This window comes from Triturus cristatus, chromosome 11 (assembly GCF_964204655.1).
Source record: "Triturus cristatus chromosome 11, aTriCri1.1, whole genome shotgun sequence".
Classification (NCBI taxonomy): domain Eukaryota; kingdom Metazoa; phylum Chordata; class Amphibia; order Caudata; family Salamandridae; genus Triturus; species Triturus cristatus.
This window is the reverse complement of record NC_140594.1, coordinates 821,169,864-821,189,708: the sequence shown is the minus strand read 5'-3', so window position 1 is coordinate 821,189,708 and position 19,845 is coordinate 821,169,864. Positions and strand designations below refer to the sequence as shown.

The following is a 19,845-nucleotide window of genomic DNA, read 5'->3' as shown; positions in this document are numbered from 1 at the left end:
ATGGCCACCACTTTCATTCTAAATATTGCAACTATCTCCAGGGCCATGGGGAGAGATACAAGTGAGAATCCTTCTTCCCATTTCAGTGTCCCACAGTCAAGTAGGTTACTTCAAAGCCTTGTTTTCATTCATCACCGGCCTCGGACAAAGATCCACTGACCAGGTGGTGCTAAGGTGCTCTGCTTCCTCCTTATAGTGTCAAAGAGGGAGCCCTGCTTTTACTTGCAGGGCTCCCTCTTTGCAAGGGGCTTCCTCTAATAAGCCAAGAGGCAATTCCTCCGTCAAAGGGCCTGATGAGTCAACTGGATAACTAAAAGTTTCCTGTAAGGATGCTCAGACAAATCCTAACAGCCACTGCTATCAAGTAACTCCTCTCTCCCTAAGTTGTACATTCTTGAGGTCTATAAGGCCATCTGTTGATCTCAGGCACGTGACTCCAAGCCTGAAACTCCTGGCACCCACCCTCCTGCTTTGGATAGTACCACAAAATTCTGTTTTAACCCTTCCATGGTGGAACTTAAACACTGAGCTTTCACAAGCTCGACCTTGCAAGGACCACCAGTTTCAACCAACTCCAGAAACATTTTTAAGCTCTGGGCGTCCATGGCAGGTATGGTGGTGTCTGCTGTACCTAGAACAGCGGTAGAGACTTCTGTTTCTCTGGATGGAACTTTCTCTGAAGGATTTCCTCTTCTTTCAAGGGTTCTGTTACGGCTTTTTGTTGACGTATGAATGCCAGAACCCAATATTGAAGGCCTAATTATGAATTTGGCGGTCAATAGGACTGACAAACTCACGGGGAGGTGTGGTGGATGTCGGGGACCACTGCACCAGTGGTCCGACTGCTGTATTACGAGTAAGGTGGTCAGACCGTGAGAGGACAGCCGCAGCTGCCAGGGATATGCGATCCCTGGCGCAGCGGACTTGAGGCCGCAATATGCTTGCCGGTGCCGCTGTCTCACTACCAAGCTTATTTCAAGTTTCCTCACTGCGACCCTAACCGCGGCGGTGAGACCACATTGGAAAGGGAGGCGGTGAGGAAACAAAGGGGGCCCTACAGGGCCCTCAGGTGCATCAGGCCAATGAGATCCATCACATGTTATTCCTCCCTGTGTGCATGCACCCCCTTTCCTGCACGACTTGGATTTCACAGTCCATGCCCTGCAGGAACAGGCTTTGACATTCCCATTGTGGTGCCTTTTTGAAAGGCACTACTATGGGAACGACAGAGGACCACCAGTCAGACTACGAGGAAACTCGTAATCTGGCAGGCAGTCGAGTTTGGCGGTGCGGAAGCGGGGTGGTGGCATACCACCCCAAACCGCCAAACTCGTAATCAGGCCCTACGTTTTTTCAGAAGAATTGATCCACTCTAAGATCATCCATTACAACAACCAGTACATCCTGGATCTTTCCTTTTATCTGCAGCTCTCCTATCACCACTCACAATGACCCTCATGTCATTATACTCCAGGAGTTACTTGAGATTAATCTAATGGACACACATGTACCAAAGACTGACTAGTACTGGTTTCTCATATGCCGGAGACCTCTGGAAACCCTTCACCAGACAGAAAAGTAGGTTAGTATCCTAGGTGTTGAGATATATACGTAATATTATTTATATAGCTTGAACCGAGCCATGAAGCAACAGAGCTCTGTACATTACACGAGGTGTCAGAGACAATCTTCAAGATATTGTTCTTCAAGTAGGGATTACACACATTCATTGTACACACATTTAGGAAAAGTGAATGTAGGAAAGTAGGATCTGCTTCTTATGGTTACCCCCATTTTTTGCTTGATGTTCTACTGTTTTTGATTAGTCTGACTGGGATCCTGCTATTCAGGACCCCAGTTTATCTGCATTATCCCTAAAATGTTATGTCATATACTTAGGTACACTCCATATTGGATACTGGGGTACCCCTGTCAGTCCCTAGTATATGGTACCCAGGTACCCAAGGCATAGGTACACCAGAGGCCTCCCATGGGCTGAAGCATGTATTATGCCACCCATGAGAGGCCATGCAAAATGGATCTACAGGCCTGCCATTGCAGCCTGTGTAAGTTGGTGCATGCACCACTTACTTAAGATATAGATTCACTACACTTAAAACCTATAAGTCACCCCTACAGCAGGCCTTGACAATCCTGAAGGCAGGGTGCTTGGTTCAAAGTGAGAGGGTGCCACTGCATGAGCAGAACACCACTGCAGCCTACGGAGTCCATTCTGCCAGGTTGTTAGTGCTGCAGCCATTTATGACATATAGAGTGGCATTATGCCACAAACGTGATGACCAACTCTAATATGGCTGAAAGTAACCCTATCGTCTTTTGTACCAAACATTGGGGAATCATACCCCCACAACGGTAACCGGTGTGGGAGGTAGGATTCCACCACTCAGAAACGAGCTTAGTGAGGTCCCTGGTGTTCCCGGTACCAGCCTTCTAGTCCGAGCAGCCTAAAATGGTTGCTGCCGACCAGAGACACATTTCTGCCCTCCTGCTGCTGAGCCAAGCTCGAGCAGATGCAGGCAGAACAATAGGCATCCTGTCATAGGGAGGTGTGACCACCTCCCAGACAGAATTTAATGTATTAGGCCTGGGTGGGTGCGCTTGCCAGCGACCGAAAGTCTGCATGAGGGGCACATTTGGTGTCCCTGTGCATAGTCCAGTTCAAACCAGTCCTGGGAGCCGTTCGCTTCTGCTCTGGAGCGAAACTGGACAAAGGACATGAGAGGAACCTCCCCACTGTCCAGACCCTCCCCTGGATCTGTCCAACCCTCTTCCGTTGGTACAAAAGGGCTTACCTGGCTGTAGGACCCTAGTTCGACGTGGACAAGATTTTGAACCAGAAACCACTGAACTTTGACCGTCTGGACACTCTGGATTTCGCTGGACTTCGTTTGGGCCCGACTTTGTCTCCCTCTCAGTCTGAAGCAACGTCTGCGCCGGTGCACCATACAGGCTCCGTGCAGGACCTGTGGAGCATCAAGGACAACCGAAGACATCTCCCTAGGAATGAAGGAGTCACTCCCCTGCAATCGCAGGCACTCTAACTCAACTGACCGGTTTGCTGATCCTGAGCTCCTGCGTACTCCGAAGTCTCCAGCAACACAGGCTGTAGGTTTCACGTCCCTCGAGGTCCGAGCTGCCCTTTCACCAAGTTTGAGGTCAGAATCCCTCGTGGGGGCTGCAATACCTGTACCCCTGTGCACCGCATACTTTTGAAAGTGCATATGTTTTTTTGGCATAAGTGCACTGGGCTCCGAGTAGCCCTGACCTCTGGCACCATTTCCACCAAAGAACTTCCGCCTCCTCACACAGATTGCTGCGTGGGCTGTTGCTTTGTAATTGTGCTCGAGGCCCCTTTGCGACTCCTGTGCCTCTGGCCTGTGGGTCCTCTTGAAGGTTAACACTGCTTTCCTTGGGCTTCCCTGGTTGCTCCAGGCTTGCCCTGACTCCCCTGTGTTTGCTGGTCCGAACCATCTTTGTGGGTTGCCGCTGCCAAGGTTTGTTTGTGCTCCAGCCGTACACCGACCCCTCAGCACTCGACATCCTTTGTGGGACAGCTTGTATCCGGCTCCTGGTCGTCCTTGACGTCTCCTGGTCTTGGTGGCTGCAAGTCAAGAACCCCCTCTTCGCACCTGAAGCACCCGACATCAGTGGGCATTCGTCTACCGAGCCCCTGGTCGCTCTTGAGTGACCCAGACTCTGGCCCCATTGCTTTGAGGTTCTCTTCATCAAGAATCCACCTGTAGGTTCCATCGTACACTTTTCTTCTTTCTCGCAGTGACATTTTCTTGAAGTCCTCCATTGAGATCGACGGCGGTTTCCGACACCACTTCAGCCCTATGCACCCAGCTTCCCTGGGATAGGTAACTCTGGTGCTACGGTATCCAAGGGTGGGGAGGCTCTCCAACCTTCTATGATCCAAAGGGTTTCCCACTAATCCATTGGGAAGGGTCCTTAAACTTTAAAACTGCAACCGCGACTCTCCCATAGAATTGTATGGCGCTTGCAGTCGTGTTTCCACACTGCACCTGTCCTCCCTGGGGTCCCTACTTATTCACCTTGGGTTGTTTCTTGGTGTCCCAGCGATTCTACATCCTCTAGACAATGTCTTGACTCGAGTCGTGGTTCTTATAGCACTATTTTAGTAGATGGTTTGGTCTCCCCCTGGAGCCCACTGTGTATTTATGCTACTTACACTTGTTTCTATACTACAGTATTGTGTGCTCTGTGTTTATCTGCATGTAGCAGATACTGTGAGGTATTTACAGTGTGTTAGAATAATAAATACATATTTGTATAGCTACTGCGTGGTTCTCCTTTCATTTAACCAATATATTAAGGTTACATTCTAGTAAAACAAACTGCTTAACATTCCTTCAAGACTAAGCCTGAAGGCTGCTCTCAACAGTTACCAGTTGAATAGCTTTCTAAGGTTATCTTTGACCTCTTAAATCATCATAAGTGTTGTTTGGACTGGTACAAGGTGCCCACTTTAATTAGTGGACCGCATATACCAGGCCAACTTCCCATATTGGTGTGCAGCGGTTGGGATTCAAGCCTGCATTGTTTTACCAGATAAATCATTGTATTGATTAACTTAAAACCACTAAGTACTAGGTACATATAATAATATTCCCAATAACTGTAATTCATTTGTAGTACTTTTTTTTTAACTTGGTGAATTATTTGTTGTTGCTGTGGGAGCCAGCATTGTGGGGAGACGTGCAGAAGGAATCAAACAAAAGTCTTTGGAATCTATACCTAAACACAGCATATGCTTGTTGAGTATGGTAGCTCATAAGACATATTTGCTAGCCTAATGCTGGGAGAGAATCATACTCTGTTGAACATGCTGTTCTGAAACTTCTTATTCCTTGGCAGAGGCAGAACAATGATGCTGCATCTTAGATGCAACGTAGGCCTGATTCTGAATTGGTCATTGTATTCTGACATGTCTGTAAACCCTTGTTTTCGCATGGGTCAATATTATGATCATGGTTTTATTTAACGCATCTGATAACTATTGGATCCTTTAAATAACTCAATCTTTGTTAAATTTCGGCAGGTGAAACCTGCTGAAATTTAATAGGGGGAAAACATACGGTATTTACCATATCATGCAAATTTTGGTGCATTAAACACAAAATCCCATGTTATCCCCCATCAACCTCTTAATAGATGCTACTTATTACACCCAATAAATATCATAACCCATGGTATTGGTATTTCTCAGGTGCAATGAATAGCACTAAATACCTTCATGCATTTAGACCAGAAAGGGGCACAACTGGATGTCAGGGTTCTGTGGGCCAGGGCGTGTTCTAAGTGCTGTAGAAAATGTACTGCATTCTCAGTGGGGCTCAACAGATCTCAGTCCTAGAGGTATAGTGGTGCCTACTGAAAATATGTGGCAATAGAGAACCAAATTATACAGCAGAAAAGGCAAATAGCGTAGCAGTTAGCAGCATATACTGAGCCATTATTTTCTCACTATTTTGACGTTTCAACACAAATCTGAAAGAAACAGTTAGTTATAGATTCCTTACCTTAGAATTACCCCCAGGCGTCAGACTGGATCCGTAAAGTTTTTTGTCAGCAGTACCTCTGCGCTTCGAAAGGTCGTGTCGGTCGGCTCCGTCGTTGGTTTTGTGGTCGCCATCGCGGTAGCTACTTAGACACCGCCCTCTCACGCTGAAGTTAGTTCTTTCTTTTTCCGCGCCAGCCAGCACAGATCCAGAGAAAGCGGCACCTCCACTCACTTTTTGACTGAACTTTTTGAGCGACTTTTGTTGACGTTTTTTGAGTCCAACGACTCCTGGTGCACGTAGGGATGCCCGGCTTCAAGGCTTGTGGTTCCTGTTCCCGCATGATGTCGGTAACGGATCCGCACTGCATGTGCCTCTTTTGCCTGGAGCGCGACCACGATCCCAAGTCGTGCTCCGACTGCCGTACCATGGCCCCGAAGTCTTTGCGGGAGCATTCCCGAATGCTTCTTGAGCACCGGCAGGCGGCTCCGCGCCGCTCGATGTCCCAGTCGCAAGGGAGGTCGAGGGACAGATATCGGAGCCATCTCCACTCGTCATCCAAGTCTTTGCACTCGGGGTCAAGCAAGTCGAAGCACAAGAAGAAGTCAAAGAAGCATCGTCGCTCTTCGACTTCTCCCCGTCGGTCGGCTGATGCGACAAGGGATGCGGACGGTGCCCCTCCTGCGGCTCCCTGTGCGGAGGCTGAAGGGTTGACTCCGAGTTTCCCTCCTTTTTCGGGACCCGGAGCGACCCCTGCCCAGCTTCGTCAGTTTTACGAGGCGATGCATGCCATCTTTAGGCAGCCCGACTCCGCTGCGCGCCTTCTGGCCCTGCGGACTCGGTTGGGGGTCCTAGGCCTTCCCTGCCAGCGGCTCCAGCCCAGAGGACGAGAAGGAGGACTGGAAGGGGTCAGGAGACCCTCTGACTGACCAGTTGGATTATGATCCGGACTGGAGAGCGGACCTGGGGGATGCCAGTGGTCTCGATACTTCACCAGACGCTTGGCATGTTGTCTCCTCCTACCGTGGCTACAGAAGAGGGAGCTTCCTATGCAGTGGTGTTGCGTAGGGCTGCAGAGGCTCTCCACCTCGAGCTTCCTATGGTGGCAGTCAGGACTAACCTCCTGACAGAGGTGCTTCAACCGCAAGCGAGCTCTTCAGAGCCCCTGCTGTCGTTTAATGAAGCCCTAACTGACATCCTTTTGACACCTTATAACGTGGTCATTACAACGACCGCATTGTTACATCACATACGATTACGTCGCAAGCTGTTACAACGACTTCCTGTAGGGGGGGCCCTGGCCTTAGAAATTGTATAATTTACTATTCCTACTCCAGTTTGTGCAACAGGGAAGGTATTAGATTGTAAATCCAACATCTTCTGCCCCCTACAACAAGTCGTTGTAACGACTTGCGATGTAATCATATGCGATGTACCCATGCAGTCGTTGTAACAACCGAGTTGTAATGGCATGCGATGTATCACACACAAACTAAACGATGTCTCCCTAGTCTAAGGTATGGGGTCTGCAGACAAAACCCAGAGATCTTCTAATATTTAACAATACTGCTTCTAAGCAAGGGGAGGGAGGTTAGGCTCTATTGTCTTTTCATGATGACCTCTCCCTTCATGATTTATGTACTAGTTGCTATGCTGACTGTATTTGTATTATGCATTTTCCTGCTTGTTGTGGCTCATATACTGCATGTTAGAGCACGTTAGTTAAAATATATTTTAAACTGTTTTGTGTCTCTGTCAGATCTTATTGTGGACAGGTACAAGAGTGCGAGCGAAAGGGTGTGTTTTGCAAACGCGAGTCTTGAGAGATTTGGGAGTGTTGTGTTCTGTGGTGTCTAATCACTTGTATCTCTGTGAGTGAGTAGGAAGGCAAGTGAGACACTATAGCTAGTCGGTCCTGGGCTCATGGGTACTAAGGTGGTTGGGTGAGTCAGGGCCAGATGTAGGTAAAATCAATTTTGCGAATCCTTAATAGCAAATTTTACCGATTCGCTATTAAGGACTCGCATAATTAAATGTAGGTAGGAATCCTTAAAATATTAGCAATTCCTTAATATTTCTTAATAGCGAATCGCAAATTGAGATTCGCTAATAAGGAATACCTACCCATTCATTCCTATGGGCTAGGAGGCCCATAGGAATGAATGGGAAGACATTCTCAATTTGCAATTCGCTATTAGAGAATCGCAAATTGGGGGTGCAATTTCAAGGGTACAAGGGTTCCAAAAGGACACCCTGTTGCACCCCTGAAATGTGCATGTGTGCACATGTGACGCACATACATGCCCTAAGGGCATGAATGTGTGTCACATGGCACTTTAAAAAAAAGCAAAAAATGTTTTTTAAAGGAAATCACTAATTACCACCAACTTGAAGTTGGTGGAAATTAGCGATTCCTTAAGGCTAAAGTGCACTTTCTTTTGTGCTACTTACATTGCATTTAAGGAATCGCGATTCCTTAAATGCAATCGCAAAATAGGGAATAACAATTTTTGCGATTCCCTATTTTGCGAGTAGGTTTAATCTTACCTACATTGCTCAAAGCCAAATTGCGATCGCAAAGGCCGAAATTCTGCGAATTTCGGCATTTGCGGTCGTTATTTGGCTTCCTACATCTGGCCCTCAGTCCCTACGCACTATGGTCCCATAATCCTATGCATAGTGCTGTTCTTGGGCAGAATCCCTGCAACATTACCTCCTCAAGTCAGCATTGGCGGGAGCTGTGAAGAGGACGTTATCATCGAAAGGAGCAGGTTCAGTGTAGCGTACAGTTGGTGCTTTAGCGTGAGGAACCGATCATTGCTGGAGATTCACATTGGCGGTCGACACAGGCTGTTGCTTTCAGCGCAAAGAGCAGGTGTCACTTGAGCTTCACGTTGGCGGTCGTCGTGGATGGTAGCTGTTGGCTTGATGAGCAAGTCCTTCTGGAACTTCAAGTTGGCAGTCATCACCGGCTGTCGATTCTCGGCGCAAAGAGATCACTTTGCAGTCCCGAGTTTCTGCGTCTTCACCTTTTCTTCAGGAAGAGTATGCTCTGATGCCAGTCAGGGATTCAGGACTTATGGGCACTTCTTAGGGATAAAGCCTCACTCCAGCAGAGGCCAGCAGCATGGCTCAGGCAGGTCTAGTTGGTACTGGACAACTGGGCAGTTGCAGGGAGGCCTCTGGAAACTTGTTGTGTCCCTGTAGTTCAAACAGGAGGTCAGTCGACTGACCCTTGGAGTAACGTCTGGGGAGCCTGGGTTCTGAGCAGGCAGGTGCAATCATCTTCCTTCAGACAGCCGGGCAGTCCTTCTTCCGAATCTTCCACAGGTCCTGGAGTGTTCTAATGAGAGGTTCTGAAATTCCCATTTGTATATATGGTGCCAGTCTGTGAGTGGGAGAATTTCCTATCTGAAAGAGACACGTTAGTGATAGATTCCTTATCTTAGAATATTCCTCAGGCGTCAGTCTGGATCCGGAAAGTTCTCTGCTTAGCAGTACCCCTGCGCGCCAGTAGGTAGCGCCGTGCCCGTCACTGGCGTCGTGCGCGCCGGGATGACGTCATGGAGGCTACTTACGCGCCACCCATGCGAGTTGACGTCAGTTCTTTGTTTTTCCGCGCCAAAAGCGCAGATCCGGATTGAGCACGTACCCCGGTCAATTTTTGACCACTTTTTTGAGACTTTTGTCTCCTCTTGTCTCCTGGTGCACGTAGGGATGCCCTGCTTCAAGTCTAGTGGGTCGTGCCGCCGTAATATGTCGGTGGCGGACCCCCATGATGTCTGCCTCTACTGCCTGGAGACCAACCATGATTCCCGGGATTGTCGGGAGTGCCGTGCCATGGCCCCGAAGGCCATGCGGGAGTGGCGCTGGAAGTTGCTGGAGGTCCGGCACTCCTCTCACCGCTGCTTCGGGTCTAGGGGCCGTACGCGGGACCAGAGCCGTCGCTCCTCGGACTCTTAAGTCTTCACCTTCAGATTCCGGTAAGCGACGCCATAAGAAGAAGTCGAAGAAGCGCGTTCGTTCTCCTACGTCCCCCCGTTGCTCCCCGGAGGCAGACGAGGGGGACAGGGGCTCCTCCCCTGCGGCTCCTCCGGAGCCTGCGAGTCCCGCGGCCTACCCGCTATACCCGGGTCCGTCGGCGACTCCCGAACAGAGGCAAAAGTTTCTTGCTGCCATGGACCGCCTGTTTAGGCCTCGGGCCCCGTCGGCGCGTCGGCGGGCCCCGCGGTCCCGTGTCCCGATCCTGTTCACCCGGCTGCACCGCCTCCGGCGCCGGCCCCGGAGCCACTGGATCCAGCGCCCGCGGCTCCGGCCCCGGTGCTGCCCTTGGCTCCGGCCCCAGCAAAGCCACAGGCGCCGCACTGGGTGCCGTTTTTCCCACCCCTGCCCCGGTTCTCAGACCATTTAGTTCCAACCTGGGATCCTCATTGGGATGTGGTTCCGATTAGTCCCCAGCCGGCGCCGCTCCCGGCGACGCTGGCCCCCTCTCCGGCTCCAGTCCTGCCGCCGCGGCCGTCTCCTTCTACCCCGGAGCCGGATGAAGACTGGGGCGGCTCCGAGGACCCCCATGCGTGGCAGTGTGACTCCGAGCAGGATTGGGTGGATGACCTTAAAGATGCGGGTGAACTTGATGTGTCTTCTGACCCGGGGTTTGCCTCCCCTCCGCCTACTATGGAGGAGAGCGCTTCTTACACTATGGTGGTGCGTCGAGCTGCGGAGGCTCTCCATCTCGACCTCCCTATGGTGGCCCTTAAGACCAACCTCCTTACGGAGGTGCTCCAGACGGCGTCTACGTCGTCGGAACCGCTGCTCCCTTTCAATGAGGCCCTTTCCGAAGTCCTCTTGGGCACTTGGTTGCGGCCGGCCTCGGGGGCACCGGTGGATAAGATCGTCGCTAGGCATCATCGCCCGGCGCCTGGTGACCCTGCCTTCTTGACCACTCACCCCACGCCTGAGAGCCTGGTCATTCAGGCCTCGACTTCGCAGAGTGCCTTTCCCACGGCTCCACCGGATAAGGACTCTAAGAAGCTGGACCAATATGGCAAAAGGTTGTTCTCCTCGGCCAGCTTGGGGTTGCGGTCGGTTAATACCGCCTGCTTGTTGGGCCGTTACTCCCACGCCGTGTGGGATACGGTAGAAGAGGTCCTGCCTCAGTGTTCTGAGGAGGTCCAGGACGTCCTTTCCCAAGCGACTGCAGAGGGCAAGGATGCGGCGAAGTTTGCCATCAGGTGTGGTCTGGACACGGCTGATTCCTTGGGCAGGGCGATTTCCACAACTGTGGCGTTGCGGCGCCATGCCTGGTTGCGGTCTACCGGGTTCTCACTTGATGTCCAGAGCTCGTTCATGGACATGCCCTTTGATGGCTCTCGCCTCTTTGGCGACAAAGCGGACAGTGCCCTGGAGCGCTTTAAGGACTCAAGGGCCACAGCTACGTCTTTGGGTCTTTCCACTAAGAGCCCTGCCATCCTGGATTTCGTTCCTGTCGTGGCCAGAGTAAAGGTGCCAAGACGCGCTCCTCCGCAAAGCCTGTGCAGAACCTGCCTCAGCGTGGCCGTGGACGTGGCTTTCGCAGGGGCGGGTCTGGTAACCAGCGGGCAGAGCAGTCCACCTCCGCACCCGCTGCTTCCACCTCCAAGCCTTCCTAATCCGAGCTTCAGGGGGCACCCCACGCCGGTAGGGAGAAGGGTCTGTCACCACCTCCGCCACTGGCGCGGTATCACTTCGGACACGTGGGTGCTGCAGATAATCTGCCAAGTTTACTCACTCCCCTTTCAGTCCTCCCCTCCAGCCATGCCACCTTGGTACCACCGCATGTCGGGGGATCATTTGGCTCTTCTCCGTCAGGAAGTCACGGCCCTCCTGGCCAAGGGGGCCATCGAGTACGTTCCCGATCAGGAAGTAGGGAGTGGTTGTTATTCCCACTACTTTCTGGTCCCCAAGAAGGACAAGGGGGGCCTGCGCCCCATCTTGGACCTCCGGGACGTCAATCGCTTCCTCCGGAAGGAGAAGTTCAAGATGCTGACTCTGGATCAGATCCTGTCTGTCCTGGACCCGGGAGACTGGATGGTAGCGTTGGACTTGCAGGACGCTTATTTCCACATTCCCGTCCTCCCGGCCCACCGGTATTACCTGCGGTTCACGGTAGGCCAGGAGCATTTTCAGTTTGCCGTGCTCCCCTTCGGCCTTACCCGCGCCCCTCGGGTGTTCACGAAAGTGATGGCGGTGGTTGCAGATCATCTGCGCAGGTCCGGGTGTCAGCCTTTCCCTACCTCGACGACTGGCTGTTGAAGGCGGGCTCGCCCCAAGCAATCGTCTCCCACCTCCAGACTACGGCCGACCTGCATCTGCTGGGGTTCTCCATCAATGTGCCGAAGTCGCACCTGAGTCCCTCTCAGAAGCTCCCTTTAATCGGAGTGGTTCTGGATTCGGCGCTGTTTCAGGTTTATCCTCCCGAACAGCGAGTCCGGGATATTCAGGCTATGATTCCACTGTTTCAGCCTCTATCCCGGGTTTCGGTCAGGATGACCCTTCGGCTTCTAGGCCTGCTGGCCTCCTGCATCCTGCTGGTGCCGCATGCCAGATGGCATATGCGGGCTCTGCAGTGGCACCTGAAGTTACAGTGGGCACAGCATCTGGGCAACCTGTCCGATCTCGTCCAGATCTCGGATGGCGCTGCACAACAGTTGCAGTGGTGGCTCACGGACCGCGATTGGGTCAATGACAGATCCCTCTCCCTTCCCCAACCGGAGCAAACAGTAGTGACGGATGCGTCCCTCCTGGGTTGGGGAGGCTATATGGGAGAGGTGGTGATCAGGGGCCTCTGGTCTCCGGCGGAGTCCCGGCTCCATATCAACCTTCTGGAGCTGCAGGCGATCCGGCTTGCACTGAAGGCATTCCTTCCCTCTGTCTGGGGAAGTGTAGTGCAGGTTGTGAGAAGTTGGCCTGATATATGATGTCACTAATTCTAGTGTACACCTTGTATCATTCCAAACAACCCTTATGGTGATTGGTTGTAAAGTCAACCTTATAGACCAGCTATCCTAGGGGTAGCATGGACAAGAGCTGTCTTAGGCTAAACTCTGAATGGCATGTGAAGCCAGCTGTTATACCATATGTAATCCCTTGAATACCAAATGAAATGACACCACAACAGATATATATAAAAATAGAATGTATTTATTCTAGGCAAACCCTCAGCACTCTTTATGAGATTCGAGGTAAGTACAACACAGTCTTATTTAAGCCTACATTAAGTCACACAGGTAAGTAATACAGTTAGGCCCTAGGGGACACGCAAACCATATACTAAGTAAGTGGTATAAGGACCACTGTCACGAACACAGGATAGGCCTAGGCCTAGGGAATCGCTGGGGCTACACTACACTACCAAGGATTAGGAAGTGGGAGGCCCACGGGATTCAGGTGCAGAGTGGAAACACTCACGCATAATGCGTAAAAGTCGATAGAATTACTAGCAGTTAGAAATTAACAGTTTTAGGACACTTCTGGTATAGCTAGAAAGTCGAGACTCGGAAACTAGACCCTAGGATAGTCAATACCCTTGTGAGCACCGAAGTACCCAAGTTACCTAGCCCACGGGCTGCGGGTGCATAGGTGTGAACTTGCGTCGGGTTTCGTCGTGGACTTCTATGGATACCTGAAGGAAAAGTTGCTGACAGGCAGTCAGTGAAGAGTGTCCGGTGGATCCCAAGGAGGGGATCAAGAAGGAAGGAACCTGCAAGCAGAAGGGACAGAGTCTAGGTCACCAGCCAGGAGCCGGGAAGGAACCAGGAAGGAACCAGGCGATGTCGTGAAGATGCAGGTGGAGAGGTGAAGCTTGTCGCAGCAGCCACGGGTAACAGGAGACGTCGAGGACGACCAGGGCCAGGAGGTGAGCTGTCCCAGCTCACCAGGAGGTGAGCTGTCCCACGAAGGCTCTTGCTGTCGGCGGCGTTGAAGTCGAGTCAGGACCCAACAAGCCTTGGCAAGCGGAACCCACGCAGGATGGAGGACTTGCTTCTGGTGCAGACCAGGAAGGTCTAGTGTGCTTCTCTTTCACAGAGGAGCGGGTGCCAGTCTGGAGGAGACGGACCAGCAAGATGAAAGTAAAGGTTCGTCGTCGCAGAGGCTACTAGCCAACGGCCAACAACGGGACAACACGTCGAGCAGCACAGGTGCAGAAGGGCCCCAAGTAGAACACGTGAAGTGTGGGGAGCTGGTCTTCTTTGCAGATGGTGCTCGGGAGTGGGGCTTCTCAATTCCCCAAGCACAGCCTCGAGGGAGCCTCGGAAGTCGCGCTAGTCAGTTACTAGCCACTTTTCCCAAGTCGCCGGTCCCACGTCCCTCGTCGCCTCCACGGGTCTCAGCTTCGCTGTAGATGTGGATCTGGGTCAGAGGTGTCTGGAAGTCTCGGCGCTGGTCAGTCTCTGCAGTCGTCCCTCGCAGGATCAGTCGCAAAGCAAGCAGCGGTCGCTGGATGGTGCCTGGTTGCCCAGGGTGGTCACTCCTTGGCCACTAGGGAGATTTCTTCAGACTTCTTCCTGAGGTCGAATGTAGAAGGTCCAGAGTTTCTGTTCAAGTTGCAGATTCAGGTTAATCTAATTTCGCAGGGCTCAGCTAGCTACTGATATACTGGGCTAGTGGGCTGGGCTACCTGCAAGGTCCCTCCTATGGGTGGGACCAGGAAGGGGAGTGGCTACACCCCCTTTCCTTTGTCCAGTTTCGCGCCAGAGCTGGGGCTGGAGTGCCCCAGCACCGGTTTGAACTGGACTATGCATGGAGCACCTTGTGTGCCCCAGGCATGTCTCATTCCTTTCAGCCCTCCCTGCCCCAATACACTAAAGTCTGTCTGGGGAGGTGCTAGCACCTCCCCAAGCAGGAAACCTATTGTCCAGGCCTCCCTGGCTGGGAGGGCTCCCAGCTGCAGGAGGTCAGACTTGTGTCTGTGGCAGCAGCATCCATTTTGTGATGCTGAGGCTTTGGTGAGAGTTAAACAGCAAAGTAGGATTTTAAACATGTCTCTCCCTCTAGAAGGGAGGAATAATATCCTCATCGCCAGAAATGGTATGGGGGTATTATTCCAAAGTGTTAGACACCTTACACGACATGTTTTGATAAAGCCAAACCATGGTTACCATAACCGTTTAAGATTATAAGGTACTTTAAGAGTATATGGTAGGCTATATCATAGAACAGCTATAAGGACATGGTTCCGAAAGCTGCAGACAGGCTCAGCTCATGCTAGAGCACCATCTCACATGTTACCAAGCACTCTGCCTCCAGGATTGTTAAGGCCTGCCATAGGAGTGGCTGATAGGTACACATGTGTCTATTTAAGGGTAGATATAGGTATACTATATCTAAGCAAGGGGTGATTACACGACCTTGCCCCAGCTGAGTGATCAGCCAGTTGTGTCTGATTGGAAGGCCAGACCAGGGGTGGCATAATACATGCTGCAGCCCCTGGGAGGCCTAGGGTACACATATGCCCTGGGTACCTAGGGTACACTGTACAGGGTCCAATAAGGTGATCCTTACCAATTGGGTATGTACCTAGGGTACATGGAGTCCATTTTAAAGAGAGAGCAGACAGCCTGAGATTCGGAATGGCAGGATCTCAGGCCAACTAAGTCGAAAAACCAGCTAGACACTAGGCAAAAAGTTGGGCGTAACCATAGTCAGATATGCACCTTCCTACACAGGTGTTCACGGACAACACCACCGCCATGTGGTATTGCAACAAAGAGGGCGGGGTGGGGTCGTGGACCCTCTGTCAGGAGGCTCTGCGCCTCTGGACATGGCTGGGACATCAAGGCATTACCTTGGTGGTTCAACACCTGGCAGGTTCTCTGAAAGCCAGGGCGGACAAACTCAGCCGCCGGTGCATGGTGGATCACGAGTGGCGTCTGAACTTGGACGTGGCGCAAGGTTTCTTTCTGCGATGGGGAGAGCATTGGTTAGATCTATTCGCCACCGAAGAGAACGCTCAATGTCATCAGTTCTGCGCGTTGGAATTTCCAAGGCGGCATTCGCTCGGAGACGCTTTTCGCCTCGAGTGGAGCTGCGGTCTGTTGTACGCCTTTCCGCCTTTACCACTTCTGCCCAGAGTGCTGAAGAAGATCAGGCGCGACCGGGCCAAAGTTATTCTTGTGGCTCCGGACTGGGCTCCAAGAGTATGGTATCCCGAGCTACTCAGTATGAGCATCGATCCCCGATCCGTCTGCCTCTTCTGGAGGATCTTCTGTCGCAGCAGCAGCAGGGGACGGTCCTCCACCCGAACCTGTCCAGCCTCCACCTCCATGCTTGGAGATTGAGCGGCGACAGTTGACTCCTTTCGATCTTCCTCCCGAAGTCTGTGATGTCATCCAGGCAGCCAGGCTTCCCTCCACTAAAACGGTGTACACCTGTAGGTGGAATGGATTTGTGGCATGGTGCACAGCTAAGACTGTGGATCCCCTTTCTGCCCCTCTTTCTGAGGTTCTTCTGTTCCTTCTCTCTTTGGCCCAGCAGGGCTCTGCTCTGGGCACTGTTAAAGGTTATCTTTCGGCTATCTCTGCCTTTCTACGGCTTCCAGATCAGCCTTCTCTTTTTAAGTCCCCGATTGTTAACCGTTTTCTAAAGGGCATTACGCATACGTTCCCACCTGTGCCCTTCATAATGCCTCAGTGGGACTTGAATCTTGTATTGACTTTTCTGATGTGCGCTCCCTTTGAGCCCATTTATAACTGTCCCTTACGTCTTCTTACTCTCAAGACGGCTTTCCTGGTAGCTATCACCTCTGCCAGGAGAGTGAGTACGCTCCAGGCTCTTTCTTCCAAACCTCCTTTCCTTTCTGTTCATCCGGACAAGGTGGTACTGAGAATACGTCCTTCTTTCTTGCCAAAGGTTGTCCCGCCCTTCCACATTGGGCAGACCATCACTTTGCCCACCTTTTTTCCGCCTCCGCCTCCTTCAAGGGAAGAGGAGCGGCTCCACCGTGTGGACCCAAAACGTGCGCTTGCATTCTATCTGCAGCGTACACAGCAGTTCCTGGTGGATGATCAGCTCTTTGTTGGCTACGTGGGCGCCAAAAGAGGTCGGGCGGTGCACAAACGGACCATCTCCTGGTGAGTCGTTCTGTGCATCAAAGCCTGTTACTCCTTGGCCAAGAAGGAGCCTCCTGTGGGACTGCATGCCCATTTGACCAGGGCAACTGCAGCCACTACTGCCTTGGGACGCGGTGTCCCCTTGCAGGATATTTGTCACGCAGCTACGTGGGCCTCGCTGCACACGTTTACCAAGCACTACTGCCTTGACAGTCAGGTCCGGAGAGACGGCTTCTTTAGCCGTTCTGTGCTCCGTGACTTTCTGGTGTAATCTTGTTCGCAGACCCACCACCGGGGTCGGTATTGCTGGGGTATCTATTCTAAGGTAAGGAATCTATCACTAATGTGTCTCTTTCAGATGCACAAGTTACTACTTGTGTAACGATATATCTGTAAGAGACATTTGTTAGTGATAGATTCCATACCGCTCCACCCATCCTCCCCGTTCTGCGAACTGATTACTAGGGTTAAGGTCATCCCCTTTTATGGCCCTAGTTTTATGCACCAAAGGTCAGGGTGGCGCCTAAGTAGCCTCCGTGACGTCATCCCGGCGCGCACGACGCCAGTGACAGGCGCGGAGCAGCACGGTGCCACCTACTGGTGTGCAGGGGTACTGCTAAGCAGAAAACTTTCCGGATCAAGACTCACGCCTGGGGAATATTCTAAGGTGCAGATATATCGTTACACAAGTAGTAACTTGTGCGACCTACCCCCAAAACTGGTTCTGATTACCTCTTTTCCTTTCCCTGGTGCTGGCTCCAAACTCTCAGGGGTGACAACGGCAAGGGCAGCCCAGGTGTCAGGTTCCTTTGTGTGTGCTGCAGGCAGGGTCCTTTGAAATGTAATCAGGGCAGTGAACAACTCCTCTCCAGCCATCCCCTCAGGAAGACCCTTTTGCTCCACACCTAGGCTTCCATTTTCCCCATTTCTGGAATCAATACACAACCCTCAGCAGGAGAGCCATTCACATTCCTGTTACCCAGGACACTGGCAGAAGGCACAGTTGTTTTAGGAAGAAAAATGACAACTTTCTAACAATGCCATTTTCAAAAGTGTAACTTAAAATCCAAATTTAACACTTAAGAGAATTTTAAATTGCAATTCATTTGAGTGGAAACAGCATTTCCCTATCTGATCCAAAAATGAAGTTAACACTTATTAGGTTTAATAAGGTAACCAAGTGTTAGTCTTTAGGAGAGATAGCCTTTAAGCAGTGAAATCGCAGTTAGGGGTTTTTCCCTGCCAAGGCTTTCTCCTAATTTTTAAATACCGTGCACCCTGCCCTATGAGCCTTTAGGGCCTACCTTAGGGACGACTTTAAGGTACTCAAAACGAAGATTTAGGCATGGCAAAAGATTTATTTTATATATAAAAAAATATATATTTTTAAGGTGTATACGTTTAGAGTTAAGAATAGTAATTTATTCTTAGGTATGTACACTTACCTTCGCAATATTGTGGTACTCAGTATTCTCAATGCAATATTATTGCAGAATTATATTTTATCACTCAATAGGGAAACATGCATCCCTCTATCATTCCTCTCCTCTAAACTTACCTTTGACCCAGTTTGACTCTTCCTTTTCTTACAGAGACTCTAGCGAGTAGCTACCATCTGTGTTTTTGATTCATACTTTTAGGGGCTGCCGCAGCTCATCTAATTACTAGTTGACAGGTGGGTTTGTCTTTAATGGAAGTAGCAGCAGGAGGAACTAATGTGTCAGAGGGAAAACAGTGAGAGACTTATGCGCTGGTAGGGAGCTTCTTCTTAGATGTCTTAACTGACATTTGTCCATGTCTGACTGGAGAAACTTTATTATAAGAGTTTCGGTAGGCAGAGATGTGTCCGTTTTTAGGTGTATGAACTCACCTAGTGATGTATGGATTGAGATGAGGAAGATGTAGGGAAGTAAACAGATCACCACTGAGATTGAAAGTAAGTAAGGAAAGAATTATTTGTGGTTACGATGTACTTGGTTGATGTCATTTGACTGACATATTTAAAATTGGAGTAGTTTAGAAGACAATTAATCATTTTATTGTATGAGTTGTATTCTTCCTTAACTACAGACCAAATAGAATTTGCTGTTTTTCCATTTCTGCAAAAAGTAGAAGTAAAATAATCACCAATATTCTCTTTGCTGTATTTTCCATTTAGAATATTAGTTTATAAAATATAATTCAAATTGTTTTTGCAAACCATTACAGCAGTGACTCAGTGAATCACAGATAGCTTAACATATGTAATCACCTGTTTATTTATTGTTTCAGCTAAAGCAGAAAGTTTAAATATATCAATTAATTTGAGGTTACATTTAGTCACATTCAGTATGTTTCTATCAATTATTATCCACCTTGGAGATTTGGAAGGGGAGAAACTCTGGTGAATTAGTGAATGGAGAGTAAGTATACTTGGTAAGAATCATATGGAAACAATTAAATTGAGTTGATTATTTGTAATAATGGTTACAGTTTCTGGTGTATGCTGTTAATATCTGAAACACTACTTATAATTTTAAAACAAACTTGTGATACCATTAAGACTTCATTGCAAGACATACACATTTACCACACACATAATAGTAAGAACTTGCTATTCATATGCCATTTTACTTCACTGGTATGTTATTTCTCTACACTGTACAAAACAGGTGTTTCTATTATTCAATATAACCCTACTTAGGCTATCATTCTCCTTTGAATGAAAGGCTTAGTTGATCCTACTAGGACTTAAAATAGTTTTAATGCCATATTCTTATTGTTAATTATCACTAGGATTAGTATGACATCACAGAACCTTCCAGTAGTTTAGAGAATGCTATTACAAACATCTACATCGCCGACCAGAGAGTGATCCTGTTTTGTGGGCGGGAATATTAGTCTCAATGCATTGTATTATTGTTTTTTTATGTATATTTGTAAAGCACATTATCATCCCCAAGGGTATCCTGGCGCCGAGCAAGTGTGTTTGCCTAGCCCTACTTAGGGTAGGTTGGTTAATTGAAAACGATGTCTTCAGCATCTTACAGAATTGTAGTACAGAGAAGGAGGCTCTGATGAGAAGTGGGACGTTGTTTCACACATTAGGAGTGATGTAAGAGAACGCCCATCCTCCTGATCAGGTTCTATGTATTTGTGTGATGTGCACGAGTAAGAGTCCTGCAGAGCAGAGGTGTCTGGGTTTTTAGTGGAGGGAGTTGTTTAGTAGTTGGGGC

The 19,845-nt window shown here is 50.0% G+C and overlaps 1 protein-coding gene across 1 annotated transcript in view; it reads left to right on the top strand.

Annotated features, from left to right (window-relative positions):
- LOC146785486 (disintegrin and metalloproteinase domain-containing protein 9-like) overlaps nt 1–19,017 on the top strand; it is a 1,594,707-nt gene extending 1,575,690 nt beyond the window's left edge. The window contains exon 19 of the mRNA XM_085633059.1: nt 18,902–19,017. Coding sequence (XP_085489185.1) covers nt 18,902–19,017 — 116 coding nt within the window. The remainder of the gene's footprint in view (nt 1–18,901) is intronic.
- The last annotated feature ends 828 nt before the right edge of the window (nt 19,018–19,845 follow it).